This window comes from Merops nubicus, unplaced genomic scaffold (genome assembly GCF_000691845.1).
Source record: "Merops nubicus isolate BGI_N331 unplaced genomic scaffold, ASM69184v1 scaffold30069, whole genome shotgun sequence".
Taxonomy (NCBI): Eukaryota; Metazoa; Chordata; class Aves; order Coraciiformes; family Meropidae; genus Merops; species Merops nubicus.
Window position 1 is genome coordinate 4253 of NW_008633526.1, and position 10074 is coordinate 14326.

Below are 10074 nucleotides of genomic sequence, written 5' to 3' on the forward strand. Positions count from 1 at the left end.
CCCCCCCCCTAAAAAAGTTAAGGCAGCTTGTTTTAGAATAGTAGTTCCAGCTCCACTGGCTGAAAGAACCAGTTCTTAAAACCTATTTTTCTACGCGGGAAGATGGAGGTTTCAAAGAACGCTATTTATTCCTGTCTTTGTCCTGAAAGTGTAACAAGAATTAGTTCTCAAAAAGGATTTCACTGTGGAATAGGAATGATTTTCAAGCATAGGACGGGAGGGGATCCCAAGGGATCTCCCTGCAGGGGCACGGAGAAGTTAGCGAGGAGCCTTCCCGTGGGAGCGAGCGACACGCGGGGCCCTTCCGGGAGCGTTTTCCCTTTGGGAGTGTTGACCATGAGAACGCTCAACGTGGGATGGGATTTCCAGGAAGCTCCTCCTCGCACTGGCAGGCTGTAAATTAAGGATTAATAAATAGGCTGGGCTTGACACTGAGCAGCAGGAGAGCAGAGGGAAGCCTCATTTTAGCAAGTGAGGTATTGGTCAGAGTCCCACAATAACTTTTCCCTAAAATAACACCTCACATGCCACTTTTTGTGAAGCTTTTTCACACCACTGTCATTAAATGTTGGCAAATTAAGCGCCAGACTTCTGAAAAGAAAGGTCTGGCACTAGACCTTTACCCTAAATTCTGTTTCATGCTCTCCCTCGCTGGCAAGCTTCAGGGTGAAGGTACTAAAAGTCCAGCGTAGCCTGCGGTATTTGGCAGAGCACCGCTCGCCTCTCCCCAAACTACAACCACCATCATCTGACCCCCTGCACGCAGGAGAGACACCTGGGTGCTCACTGGAGGTCACGGGCACGTGGGGCTGTGGATTTGGGGTGGTCTGGGACGCCTGTGAGGTGAGGAGGAGGTGGGTGAATCTGGATCAGGGACCCACAGAGCCCAGAACACAACGCTGCGGAGGCCCCGGTGACACACCCACCCCCATCTCGTGTGAGAAACCCCTTGGAACCACCCGTTTCCTCTCTGAAATTTTTCTTCCATCAGCAAGAAACGTGTTGGTACTGAAGCAGAAAGCAAAATCCTGTGTGTTTTCAAGTGCAGATTAACAGCTTCTCTTGGACATAACTTTCCAGTAGGAATGAAGGAAACTCCTGCTCCCATTTGAGCCATTTCTTTTACTTCGGTCAATTCTAGTATTACAAATTGTGCATGTAACTTTATAAATATTTTAAATAGTTTTGTAAATATTTAATATTCAGCTAATTTGATTTTGAACTGTAAATGTCAAGTATTCTGGTATTGGGATTTTTATGTTTTATTATACTTTGTTAAAAGTAAAATTGTACATTTTTAGAATGTTTTTATCTGAGTAAATTTAATGTATGGAAAATAAAGAGTTAAACAGAATCCTGTTTGGATTTTCCTTTCGTTTAAAGGGGCTTCATCTGTTGGTGGGGCAGGAGCAGAAGTAAAACAGGGAGAGAATTGGGATCACAGATGGGTTTGGGTAGGAAGGGACCTTGCAAGGACATCTAGTCCTACCCCACTGCAGGGAGCAGGGACATCTGCAGCTAGAGCAGGTTGCTCAGAGCATCATCCAACCTCACCTGGAATGGTTCCAGGGATGGAGTGTTCCAGGGATGGGGCAGCGACCACCTCTCTGGGCAGCCTGGGCCAGGGGCTCACCTCCCTCAGTGTAAAAAGTGTCTCACTTCTTTCTAGTCTAAATCTCCCTCTTGGAGTTTCCAACCATCCCCCCTTGTCCTGTCCCAACAGGCCCTGCTCAAAAGTCTGTCCCCAGCTTTCTGACAGGCTCCTTGAAGCACTGAAAGGGGCACAATCGGGTCTCCCTGGAGCCTGTACCTCCCCAGGCTGAACAAACCCAAAAACCAGCAGGACCTGGCTCACCACCTTGTGTGCCCTGAGGCAGGTGCCCCAGCCCCCCCCCGCCCCGTGTGCCCTTCCCCGCAGAGATCCGCCTCCAGAAAGAAGCCGTCGTCAAGCTGGGATGTAATCCATCCATATCAGCACTGTATTAATTTTAAAAAAAGCAAAACATTTGTACAGGAATATCCATCACGTGGTAATTACAAGTAGGGTTGTCAGTTATGAGTCCGAACAATTTCTTACACGAACAAAAACTAAACATGGGAACGAGCCGCGTTTCGAAGTTTTAACGTTGGGAGTAAAAACACAAAGAATGGTAAAAAAACCAAAGCCTCAGGAGTAAGCGTTGTGAAGGAGGTGCATGCAGAGGGGTGCAGGGAGGTACAAATTGGACACTGTACTGAGCTCGAGTGCCAAGACGCAGTAGTATTGCTTCTTCTTCCCCCGATACAGTAAGTCAGCTTCCAGTAACAGATGGAGTTAGTTCACAGACACAACAGACAACGAGTAATCTCATCCTGCTACGCTTCACAACGACTCTAGAGGAGAAAAAAACACAGCTCCCACCACACCTTTCCTCTGCACAGGCTGCAGGAACACCGAGATCTTCCAAACCCCACGCCAGCGGCAGGAGATTTCAGCCGTGGAGGGTTGGGGGGGTGGGTGGAAACCTTTTGTTCATCAGCTCTCGACAGCAGCTCCCGGAGCTGAGCCGCTTCTCCCCGGCCCCCCTCGGTGGTAAGGTGCAACACCCAGCGGCTGGGGGTGAGGGGGGGTGAGTCCCTCCAGCGGAGCTCACGGGAACAACAGTGTTTCACACAGGGCTTGGAAAGTCACCGACAGGCTGGGTCTATTTCAGTGTTACCTCTCCGGGTGTGTATTTTTACAGTTCAACACTTCCTAAAACTACAATAAAGCTGTGGTGTTTGGTATGAATATTTCAGAAACCGGCACCGTTCCTAAGGTGGTGGTGCCACAAAAAAAGAGAATAAAACAGAGACAAAAAGAGTTGTACTCCCCCAGCTCACCCCGAGCACTGACTGCAGCACTGACACGGGTCTCACCGAGCTGCAGAAAACAAGGCTCCACTTTGGGACATTAAAACAGATTTGCTCTCATGAGAAGCCTTTCCAATTTTTTTTTTTTTAAGGAATCATAGGGAGATTTTCCAGAAAACTGTCACACAAACCACTTCAGCTCCTCCCTGGTGCCTGTTTGCTTGTTAAAAGAAGTCAGTCGAGTGTCCCTTTCTTTGCAACGCGTCACACATGCACAGTTGGATTCCTTTCGGAGAGTCCAGAAATGTGGATGTGCCTGGGTGGAACAGGAGAGCGGGTTTCAAAGCTGGAGGTGCTCGTCTGTGCTGCGTGATAGTCGCGGCCGAGGCGAGGCAAGACGAGGCGCCCGCTAAAGCAAGACTATGCTAAGGAACCGAGGGCGGAGGTGACATCCGTTTCCTTCCCGGGGGGGCCTGGGGCAGGGCGGGGGGTGATGGCCAGAGGGAGAACCCAAATCCTAGGCTAGAAGCCTCCTTAGAGGGAAGGTCTCGCGCCGAAGGTCTCCTGCGAGGCGTACACCATGTAGAGGAAGCCGTCCTCGTCCTTCTCGCTCTCGTACACCTCGGAGATGGGCGTGGAGACGCTCACCATGCTGTGCCCGTTCACCAGCAGGAAGAAGGCCTGGTTGGAGTTCAGCTGCAGGCGTCGCCTGGGGGGGGAGGTGGGGGGAAGGAGGTTGATGGTGACGAGCGCACGTCGCCACCCACAGAGGCCCCCGCCGCTGGCTGCACTCGGCCATCCCCGCCCAAAGCGGCCCTGCCACCCAAGAAGGCATTTGCTTCCCACCTCAAAATGTGTTAGGTTCATCCCCTAAGTCGGGAATGATGCAGGTTCTGCAGATGTGGCAGAAGCTGCTGGAAACCCACGCTCCAGAAGGGCAGCAGAGCGCAGCTGGCAGGAAGAGGCTCTCCCCGGGACGGCCCCTGAACAGCAGCAGGCCCACGGGACCTCTGCCCTGGGGCTTGACAGCATCCGCTGGAAACGTCCACCCAGGCTGGCCCCCAGAGACCCGTGTGAGGACGGGCAGGGGGGACACACAGAGCGTCCACAGCACGACCTTGGACCTTCCCAACTCGCTCTGTCGCCAGCCTGTGACAGCTGCGTTTAACCTTTGGAGCCTCCCGCCCCCTCTTCACCTCCCCGACAGGCTTCGGAGGCTCTGGGGCACAGTAAACATCTAACTTCGGACTTTCCCTTGGATCAGTCATTCCAGCTGGGAGGAAATAGGTAAAAAAACTGCCTACTGGAAAGCAGGTTTGCAGAGAGGAGCTCTCTTACCACCTCATCAGCCAAGCATGCAAGAGGAACTCGGGTATGTGGAGATGCAACCGGAGACTGAAGGGAAGAACAGACCAGAAGACCCTCCAAAACCAGAACAGACCCTTCCAAAACCAAGCTCTAATAGCTCCAGAGACAGCAGGCTGAGAGACAACTGCTGCTCTCTGAGGGCTGGGAAGGACAGGCCCTGCCACACACTAGAGGAGCTGGCCGAGGACCCAGCCCAGCTGGTACTAAGGCAATGATGAAGTCAAAGAAAAAAGGTGGAGAAGATCCTTCAGCTTGGCATGAACCATATTTTTTTTGCTAAAGGCCTTTAATCCTCATGAGAAATTCTGAAGGACTTAAGCAATCTGGTTCCTGCTTCCAAAACCTCATCCCACTTTCCTTCTCAGGCAGGAGCTGGGATTTGCTTACGAGTTTTTGTAGAAGGCTGGGAGGCAGGGAATCGTTTGGACTTGTGGGACAACTCTCAGCTTTTACTGGCCTCCACAAACCAGCTCCCTGCCACACTGTGACCAACAAAAAGCCAACTCTGGTTTGCTGCTAACCTCCAAGGCTACCGCCTGAGAACTCTGACTCATCAGCTATCCCTCCCAAGCCAGGAGAAAAGTACTTCTAGCAGAACTTCTGACCACAGCTTTAGACCACACAACTTCCACTCCATGGCTACTTCCCCTTCGCCTTCTCTTGGGAGTGGAGCTCCAGCAGTGGAGCAGAGCAGGGCTCACACCACAGACTGTGGGACAAAAAGACACTGGTCTGAGTGGGTGTTTTTCAGGTCTCGCTGAGGGAAACCTCATTTCACAATCAAAGGATGCCAACATCAACCCCCAGGCGACAGCTCAGAGCTCTGGCTGTGAGCCCAAACTCCCCCTGCAGTGGGTGGACACCTCGCAGAGGACTCCCAGGCAGAAACTGAGAAGACATCCTAAAATAGCCCAGCGGGAAGTGCTGGAGCCCTGGGCCAGAAGCACCCATGTTAGGCAGGGATCCGTGGCCCCAGGCTGCCTCCTACATTTCCAGGAACCAGCCACTTTTCTCAAAAGCAGACTAACAGCTCAGCTCTTTTCAGAGATTCTTTTTCCAGCAAAGCCAAGGGAAAAACACTTTCTCACATACTCGTCCTAGTGAAGCCACTCAGCACTTGTCAGATGAATTTTCCATTTAAGGAGTTCCCAACTGCATACACCAGATGGGGAATTACCAAAGAATCATAGTCTGGGGTTGATGCAGCTCACACTGAAACCACAGCAATACTACCTGATGATTTTGATGAGCTCACTCATGTTGACGTGATCTGGCACCAGGAACTTGGTCTTATCCAAAACTGGAAGCTGCTTCTCTCCCTTGTACCTTTCGATGATCACCTGAGAGGAAACAGGAAGAGAGAGGAGGTGATGTGGAAGGCAGAAGTGCTGCTCAGTGCCCTCATCTCCCCCCTCCATTTTAACCACAGCCAAGGACAAGGGTTTATGTGAAAATCCATCTCCCCCCATTTGTGGGGATCCTGAACCTGAAGAGGAACCATTGCTGTTCCTTAATCATCTCCTCCTTAATCTCTAGACGTGCTCAGGAACCAGTAATTCCGCCAAGACTGGTAGGCAGTAACTCCATCCTTCCCAAGGAAATTGCAGATGGGCCCATTTCAGTAGCACCCTGCCCAGCAACCATACAGGGTTCCTGCTTTTCAGAAATGCTCTCAGAATTCCTGCCCTCCCATTTCCACAGCCACGTGGGGTTAGTTGTTTTTAACTCAGCAGCAGCTACGTGACACCATTCCCTTGGATCACTTCCACTCTCACGGGGTCTGGCTGTGTTGATATTCACCCAGGTGAAGAGATACCATGGCCTGAAATTGGAGAAACTCTAGTGAAAACTGCTTGAGCCAAGTGAATTCTGTCAGAGGAAGATTTCCTTACACCAGTTTAAATCAGCACTGTCTCATTCTGGGGAAAAAAATCAACCTAACACTGTTTTTATAAAGCTAGACCATAGCCAACAGATAATTATTTCCAAGAGCAGAATGAAGGCTGTTGACAGCACGGGAGGGATTCACCATCTAGCATGACACTGCCATCTTATCTCATCCCCAGCTGCTGATGATAATAATGAGGCAGCAACTGGAGCCTGGGCATGGGCAGCAAGCAGAGGAAGCCCCCAGGGCCCGCAGCAGGCCCCTGCCATGGCTGGGAGTTTGCATCACTGCCTCTTCAGCAAGCTGCTTAGGTACCTCAGAACTCCTGCTAGGGAGGTGCCCGTGGCTGGCTTAAAATGAGAGCTCTGCTCTCAATCGATGGCTTTCAATCTGTGGTCAGGGAGCCTGGGGACTAGGGGGAAGTGATCTGGGGAGGTGGGAGGAGAAGCAATCTTCTGTCAGGAAACAGATTTCTTAGGAAAGGGCCTTTTGGGAAAGCTGCACGTTCCAGAAAAGTCAGAAAAGCTCTGCTGTCAAATGCTATTTGTTCCCACGCCCAACGGCGTGGTGCAAGAGCGGCAGCGGCTTTGAGGAGAAGCACTTGAAAGCCAAAGGAAAGCTGAAAACCTTTCGGTTTCCTTTTGACATGGAGGCAACAACAGCTTCTGTCACTGCCTCTGAGCTCACACTGGGACTGCAGACAGTTTGCCAACAGGTTGTTCTCAGCAGAATTTCCCCTCGCAGGGATCCTCACACCCAGAACCAGAGGCTGAGAGGTCTGATTAAATTCTCCCTTCCACCCCCCAAAATCTCCCGAGACCTTCCCTGTCCCACCAAATGGCTGTGAGGACACCTGCACTTATGGCTTACTGCAGTGACAGCCATCACACAAAGCCCACCAGCTGCAAAGAACTCAGCAGCAACCAAACAGGAGCCCTGCCTTTGGCTTCCCGGGCTGCCTTTCTCTGCTTTTGTAACCCTGAGGGTGCAGAAAGAGAAGAAAATCAGAATTCAGGCAGCATTTGGAGCTGAGCAGCTAAAGAAGAGCAACGAGGCAAGGGCTGATCCCCAATGTGAGGTGAGGTGGAGGGGTGTGACAGGCAAGCAGCATCTCTGGAGACCTCAAGCTCAGGCCTGTTTCCCAGAAGTCTCTCTCTTTCTCAGCACTGTTCGGTGAGGAAAGCCTTATCTGTCTCCACACTGCTGTGTAGTCTTGGTTGACCTCTGCAGACTCTTCTTTTGGAGAAGAAAAACACTGAGATGAGGAGAGCTGAATGCTCAGGAGAATCTCAGGGCTCAGCTGGGGTGAGTTTTTCTTTGAAGTTACAACATGCAGCTTCAGAACACATGAAATCCCATTTCCTCCAGTCCCCAGCTAGCACCTTGCTCTGCCACACTGTCTGATGGTGACACCAGCCTGAGAACGTTTCTGAAATCCAGCCTTAACCACCCTAAATGGCCAAATTTTCCTTTGGTCTCATCAGGTTAGCTCTTTCACAGTTCCCTAACTCCTAAAAAGACTGTGAGACTAGAAGCTGAAGTGAAAGATGGAAAGAATCAGACTTACAGGTATTTTAGTTGGATGCTGCTCTCGAATCAGTCGTACATCTTCCACTCTTTGCTCTGCAAGAGAGTAAAAATATAAAGTCTGTTCAAATATCCACGCTGAGTGCTGTTATTACCTGGTTTCCCCACCACTGAGGAGAAGGACTGCGTGTCTATAAAAGCCACAAAGCCAAATTCAGGCAGAGCAGGCTTCAAAGAACCACACCACTGTCACCAGTAAAACCTCTCCTTTGACAAGGTGACACTCTGCTCTTTAACCCACGGTGACAAGTCCCACCTGGGACTCCTAGAAAGTGCTAAAGGAGACAGCGTCCTCCCCCCACCCTTCATCTTCTGCCCACTAAAGCAGCCTCACAAATTTATGCCACCAAATGACACCACCCAAGCCAGTGACTAAATATCCTGTACTATTTCTGCACGATCCCCAAAGAGGAAGTTGTCAACAATTACTGGAGAGCCAGGAGCAGCCCCAGCTCACGCCGTGTGTTCTAGTGTTACCCAACCACAGTTTTCTATTTTGACTGTGCCGCACCCGTCGCTGCAGAACCTGGTGGTAGGTTCTCATGTAGCCAAACATGTCACTGCTCTCTGTGCCAGCGCTCAGGATAAAGTTCAGCCCTCCTCAGACATAAATATTAATAGCCCAGATATTGTAAACCAGGCTAAAGTACACGTCGAGGCCAAAGCAAACAGGCGCAGTGGCTTTCGGAGGCGCTTGCATCTGCTTATACCCCGCCTGCTTTCAGATTCACTGAGCTCAGTTTTAACCTCTCTGGGTCTCTGCAGCAGGACAGGGCCTTCCAGCCCAACCCCACCTTACAAACACAACTCAGAGAGAAGATGCAGTGTCGTGTCACAGCTCGGCCAGACACCTGCCCCGGGAGAGGTGCTGCTCACGGGGGAGGAAGAGCTCAGCCCAGCACCCTCCCGCCCGGCTCAGTGCTGCTGTGTTAACACAGAGACACACGACCTGTCCTGTCACACAGCAATGACATCACTCAGCCCTCCAGGAGGCCAGTTTGTGTGCACGAGATACGTCCCCGTGCCCTTCTGCGGGCCCACTGTGGGACTGCGACTCGCGTGAATCACGGCCCTGAGCGGGAGGTGAATCAAGCAGAAGTAAGGCCAGGAGTATGCCAAGCCTTCACCTGACTGCACGGCCAAGAACCCCAGAGCTGCCCTGGCTTCACATCCCACAGCCCAAGCCACGCTCTCACAGACCAGCATTAACACTTCAAGGGCAAAGACAGCGGCTCATTAAAATACTTTTTAAGATTAACCAGCAGCACAAGAGATACTGGGAGGGAGTGAGAGCAACCGCCAGCCTAGCGAGCACAGAGAGGTTTGGCTTAAGGGTTCAGCTGGAACAGGTTTGTTCACCTGTGATGTTATTCAGAACTCCCTGGAGTAGGAGGAACAAAAATGGGACAAATCATTGAGATTATTGCATACGGCGTGTTCAAAATCAGGCTTCAGGCAGCCACAGATAAACACTGTTCTCTGACGACATTAGTTGCAGTGGCAACTGCTTGGCTGCCATCCTAGCTGAACTTAATACCTGCAACAGAGGCTGCTGACAGGCAATGGGGTCAACAGCAGTTTTGGAAGGCTCCGAGAAAGGGGCAGCTTAAACACAGACTTTGTTGGACCTAAATTCTCTCTGCTTACGTTTAACTGAATAGCAAAGGCAAGGGTGGGCACACCAGAAAGCCCTCTTAAGCAGCTTGACTTTTACCCAAAGGCAAAAGGAGAAGGAAATCTGGATCAGCTACGTCCACCGATTCCATTTTACATAGGGGATTTTATAGTTCACACAGAAATAGGTTACGCTGCCAGTTCTTGTTACCCTCAGAGCATTTCAGCCTACCACACCGACACACACAAACAGACACCCAGCTCTCCCATGGCTTTGGTCCCATCTTAAGCCCAGAAAGAAGCGTTGGCACTGCTCTATCGAGGCTGTTCCTTCGAGAAAGAGACTAATCTCATTTCCCCAGCCATCATTACACAGCTCTTTTCCATGCCTTGCTAGTTTTCAATAACCAAACAGAGACGGGAAGCATAGATCCCAGTCCACTCGCAGCTTTCCGGGTGGAGAATTCCTCACCCAGCGCCAAGTACCAAACTGCAAGTGGGGCTTAATTTTGCTGTCAATTAGCGCAGACGAAGCCGGACACTAAGCAGACACATCGGGAGGGACGGGCAGGCCCAGCTCCTGGCACACAACGCCGAGAGATGCTTCCCGTCTCCCGGGAAGGCTGCAGTCGGTAATGGATGATGTGGAAGAGGCAATCTAAGCCCCCCAAGCCTCCCTCCCGAGGTAGCGCGGAGCTCCCCCAGCCCCAGCACCGCCGCCCACCTCCACACCTCTCTCACCCTCCCGGGCACGCAAAAAGAACCACTCAAAAACTAAAACCCTC

At 51.4% G+C, this 10074-nt stretch overlaps 1 protein-coding gene across 1 annotated transcript; it reads right to left on the reverse strand.

Moving 5' to 3' along the window:
• Nucleotides 1-2978: 2978 nt before the first annotated feature.
• Nucleotides 2979-7736, reverse strand: LOC103780602 (microtubule-associated proteins 1A/1B light chain 3B; the record flags this gene model as incomplete). Its single annotated transcript, XM_008948291.1, has 3 exons — nucleotides 2979-3541; nucleotides 5434-5540; nucleotides 7656-7736. Coding segments are annotated over 3 exons (363 nt in total), but the record flags the coding sequence as incomplete, so codon positions are not given.
• Between the last annotated feature and the right edge of the window lie 2338 nt (nucleotides 7737-10074).